This window comes from Penaeus chinensis, chromosome 35, assembly GCF_019202785.1.
Source record: "Penaeus chinensis breed Huanghai No. 1 chromosome 35, ASM1920278v2, whole genome shotgun sequence".
NCBI classification, from domain to species: domain Eukaryota; kingdom Metazoa; phylum Arthropoda; class Malacostraca; order Decapoda; family Penaeidae; genus Penaeus; species Penaeus chinensis.
In genome coordinates, this window is record NC_061853.1 from 25657867 (window position 1) to 25662866 (window position 5000).

Genomic DNA, 5000 nt, shown 5'->3' on the forward strand with positions numbered 1-5000 from the left:
GTTTGTGTGCGTGCGTGCTTGAGTGACTACTTGAGCAATCTGTTCCATCATTGGATTGTTTCGTCTAGGGAAATACGATAGACTTTTTAAAAAATAATAGTTTACCATAATATGACCTGGTCATTACGTTTTCTCTTTTACATTTTCTTTACCAAAGGAAGAAAGGGATTTCTCATAAGGAGAACTAAAGTAAAAGAAAAAACAGTATAGATATTCATAGATCTATATAGATAGAGATAGATTTTCATAGATAAGATAAATATGAATAGATATTCATAAACTCATAGATATAATTGGACAGAGATAAGCCAAGGAGAAAAGACGGAATATAGATTCCAAGAATAGATCATTTGAAAAGAATAGAAGCGAAAGAAATCCAAAGTTTCAGAAAAAAATAAAAGACATATATACAGATACAAAGACATTTTTTCGTAAACATTATTAAAACCAATTCACTTTATTGATCATGCTTTTCTATTCTGAAACACGCTGTGGCATTGCAAGGTTGCAGTGTTCTGTCTGGCAACAAAGATCATTTGATAGCGTTAGTTCGTTGCTTGCCTGCATCGCGGACCTACAATTCACCAGGCCAGTCGCGAAACAACATTTTATCCGTAAGTTTAAAAGCTGTTCCTACGTGTGTTTTAAAATGACATGCATGTCGAATAAAGAAGAAGAATCATAAAGTGTCTTTTACACCAATTCCTTTCCTTTTTTTTTTTTTTTTTTTTTTGTCTTAAGAAAGATCTCAACTTCGGAAATGGCCAATGTCAACGATTTCGATTTCCTCCTATTGACGCCCGGTGACTTTGGGGAAGTGACCGAATTTTTGGCGAAGGAATACTTCACTAGGGAGCCGCTGGTGAGGCGATGGATGATCATATATGGTATCATACGTTCATAATACATGAGTACATATATATATATATAGATAGATAGAGAGATAGAGAGATAGAGAGATAGAGAGATAGATAAATAGATAGATATACGAGTAAAGATAGATAGATTTACGGATAAACTCACACATACATATGTGTGTGTGTGTGTGTGTGTGTGTGTGTGTGTGTGTGTGTGTGTGTGTGTGTGTGTGTGTGTGTGTGTGCGTGCTTATCCGTAGATCTATCTATCTATTCATATATATAATGTGTGTGTGTGTATGTGCTGTATATCTGTGTGTCAACAGACATGTATGTTTCTCTTTGTGTTATAAACATGCACTTATCCAGACCTAACTTAGTATCTGAATCGCAACACCTGAGCACATATACTAAGCGAGACTGACACCTGTGCTTGCTGTCAGACCCTGGGCACCCAATCAAAAGACATCCGGCCGACAGAGGGCAGGATAGGAGCAGACATCCGGAAGTGTCTCGAGTCGGGAGCGTCTATGGGCGTGAGACACAGACCCACGGGTGAGTTGGTGGGCGTGAGTACATGCATATTCGAATCACAAGAGAAATCTTCGACGCCCACCCATCCGGCGAATGAGCTAGTAAGGAGAAAATATTTGTATTATCATTATCATCATTATTTCTTTTCCATTTATCAATGTCATTTCATCTATTCATCTATCTATTTATATATTGGTTTGTTTATTTATTTATCTATCTACGTATTCATTTATTTATCTATCTACGTATTCATTTATTTATCTATCTACGTATTCATTTATTTATCTATCTACATATTCATTTATTTATCTCTCAATTATCTATTAATTTGTTGATTCATACATCAATGATTTATTAATTAATCTTCTCTATCTATCTATCAATCTATCTACCCATCTACTTATCTACTTATTTACCTCTTAATTTATTCAGTGATCGATTCATCATTACCTCACAGCACATCGAACGACGACCCACATACCTGTCTCGGAATTATAAACACATATCCTTTCGCAAGGCTTTCACCGCAATCAAATTCTCTCTCTCTCTCTCACTCTCTCTCTCTCTCTCTCTCTCTCTCTCTCTCTCTCTCTCTCTCTCTCTCTCTCTCTCTCTCTCTCTCTCTTTCTCTTTCATTTTCTCTTTCTCTTTCTCTTTCATTTTCTCTTTCTCTTTCTCTTTCTCTTTCTCTTTCTCTTTCTCTCTCTCTCTCTCTCTCTCTCTCTCTCTCTCTCTCTCTCTCTCTCTCTCTCTCTCTCTCTCTCTCTCTCTCTCTCTCTCTCTCTCTCTCACTCTCTCTCGCTCTCTCTCTCTCGCTCTCTCTCTCTCTCTCTCTCTCTCTCTCTCTCTCTCTCTCTCTCTCTCTCTCTCTCTCTCTCTCTCTCTCTCTCTCTCTCCCTCCCTCCCTCTCTCTCTCTCTCTCTCTCTCTCTCTCTCTCTCTCTCTCTCTCTCTCTCTCTCTCTCTCTCTCTCTCTCTCTCTCCTCTCTCTCTCTCCCTCCCTCCCTCCCTCCCTCCCTCCCTCCCTCCCTCTCTCTCTCTCTCTTTCTCTCTCTCCCTCTCTCTCTCTCTCTCTCTCTCTCTCTCTCTCTCTCTCTCTCTCTCTCTCTCTCTCTCTCTCTCTCTCTCTCTCTCTCCCTCCCTCCCTCCCTCCCTTCCTCCCTCCCTCCCTCTCTCTCTCTCTCTCTTTCTCTCTCTCCCTCTCTCTCTCTCTCTCTCTCTCTCTCTCTCTCTCTCTCTCTCTCTCTCTCTCTCTCTCTCTCTCTCTCTCTCTCTCTCTCTCTCCCTCCCTCCCTCCCTCCCTTCCTCCCTCCCTCCCTCTCTCTCTCTCTCTCTTTCTCTCCCTCCCTCTCTCTCTCTCTCTCTCTCTCTCTCTCTCTCTCTCTCTTCTCTCTCTCTCTCTCTCTCTCTCTCTCTCTCTCTCTCTCTCTCTCTCTCTCTCTCTCTCCCTCTTCTCAACAGACTCTCTTCTCTACAGACTCTCTTCTACCGCATGTACGACGAAGTAATGAAAGGCGTCGAGGTCTTTGAAGAGAAGGAAGTAAACAAAGTGCTGTCGGTCTACATGCTTGGAGTTCACAGAGGCTTCGTGGGACGTGGTTTGGGCCAAAGGCTTGTGGAGGTTTGGTCTTCGAGTTGATTTAAATTTGCTTTAAGTTCTCAGGAATATTTATGCGGATTGAGTAGGTAGATAAAGGAATTAGTAAGGAAATAAATCAATGAACCAGCTTATCAAGCGATAGGTAAATTGGTGAAGAAAGGAAGGAAGGATGAAACTAACAAGGAAATGGACCAATAAATGTGTAGATAGATAAATTAATATATAAATAGATAAATAGATAAACTGATAAATAGATAGATAAAGAAATAAATAGATAGATAAAGGAATAAATAGATAGATAAAGGAATAAATAGATAGATAAATAGATAAATAACTAAATAGATAGATAAATATATTAATAAATAAATAGATAGACAAAAAATAGAAAAAAATGAATAAATAGATAGAAAAAATAATAAATAGATAGAAAAAAAGATAAATAAATGAATAAAAAGATCATTAATAAATATATAAGCAAATCAATGAATGAATGAATAAACAAATCAATAATAAATTTACATAATACCACAGAACAGTTCACAAAAGCATTTCATTCCAGCTTTGTGTCGCTAAAGGCGTGGAAAGGGGTTGCCAGAGGTCAGTCGTGTGCATCACCAGCAAATTCTCTTACAAAATCTTCGCCAAGCTAGGTTACGAGGTGCGTCACTGCCTTGACCTGACCTCCCTCGGGCCGGACTGGGGCGTCGACACCTCGCTCATGAATGGGAACACCCTAGTCAGCGTCATGGCCAAGCGGTTGTCTTAAAGATGGAGAAGAAAGGAGTGTTAATTGTTTATAAAGAGTCCCTTGTTTATAAAGAACTGTGTCTCATTATTGAAAAAAAAACATGGTAGTCTTAATTGATATGTTTATCAAATAACAGTATTATGAGAATTCTTATCTTTTAGGTAGTGTATGAATTATTTTGTCTATTTACTGCTTCAGAGTATTTTTCTTCCCCGAAGAATATTTGATTTAACAAACAGAATTTTCCCATTCACATATAATAAAAAAAATATAATAATCTGCTAGCCCATTCAGGTAAATGATGATCATATCTTTTGATATTTTTAGTCTAAGGGCGAGTGAGAGATTAAAACAGTCTTGGCGATTCGTAATAAAGCTCGGTCTAGTCTTGGAAACTCGAAGAAAAAAATCTAAGTGGCCATAGTATCCAAAGCTGGGCGATTTTCATAGTGTGGTAATAATATGTAATTCTTTATGTGTCGTGTCATCTGAAGTTTCTTTGACCTATTAAGCTCATTATCTCTTTGCATTTATTCCTCAAAATGCAATATCAAAGAGTCTCCCAGTTGTATATATCAGCATCAGTAGTTGTGGACTAGAATCAGTATTGTTGATCACGCAATTATATGAAAGGAAATTCAAAGGAAAAATATATACAAGTTTTTAACTGTGAAACCCACTTTCGGTGATGTAAGCGAATCGGAATTTCAGTTGTTGAACCTAAAAATAATGTTTTTTTTTTCCCCCAAATAGAAATATCTATTGTATGATATATGCAGATAAGAGTGAACATACCCCGAGCCTCTAGATCACGCACTCCAGCTGGTAATAATAAACTCGTGTAATGCACACAATGAGTAATTTCAAAACAATTGCACATAAAGAAAACAAAGGGATCTTACTGATAGTCAGGAAAGTTATCGAATACAAGGTGTCATTGATCTATATGTATGTTAAGATTTGACTTCAAACTTTAAAAATAGAAATGAATCATGTGTTAATCTGCGGGTCATTCGATGAAAATTGCGTGTGCCATTTCTGTGAACACTTCACAGAAATGGCATGTCTACATGTATGTATGTATATAGATATGTATGTCTACATGTATGTATGTACATACATGTATGTATGTACACACAGAACACATGAAATCAAATCGAACCTGTAAATTGTATGCTGGAATCTATGACTGCCACATAATATCACTCAGTTATTATACCATACCGTGAAAATAGTATATAAACAAACATATAAATAAATCA

General features: G+C 37.5%; 1 protein-coding gene across 2 annotated transcripts; it reads left to right on the forward strand.

The window, feature by feature from the left end:
* The first annotated feature begins 497 nt into the window (after nt 1–497).
* On the forward strand, nt 498–4464 carry LOC125044496 (arylalkylamine N-acetyltransferase-like 2). Of its 2 annotated transcripts, none has more exons than XM_047641187.1 (5): nt 498–614; nt 742–862; nt 1301–1492; nt 2868–3011; nt 3550–4464. In XM_047641187.1, exons 2-5 carry the CDS (start codon nt 761–763, stop codon nt 3754–3756), a joined length of 645 nt encoding a protein of 214 aa, XP_047497143.1. In that variant the 5' UTR covers nt 498–614; nt 742–760; the 3' UTR covers nt 3757–4464. The 2 variants fall into 2 exon arrangements, with proteins under 2 accessions (XP_047497143.1, XP_047497142.1); XM_047641186.1 differs by having other exon boundaries at nt 506–614; nt 746–862.
* The last annotated feature ends 536 nt before the right edge of the window (nt 4465–5000 follow it).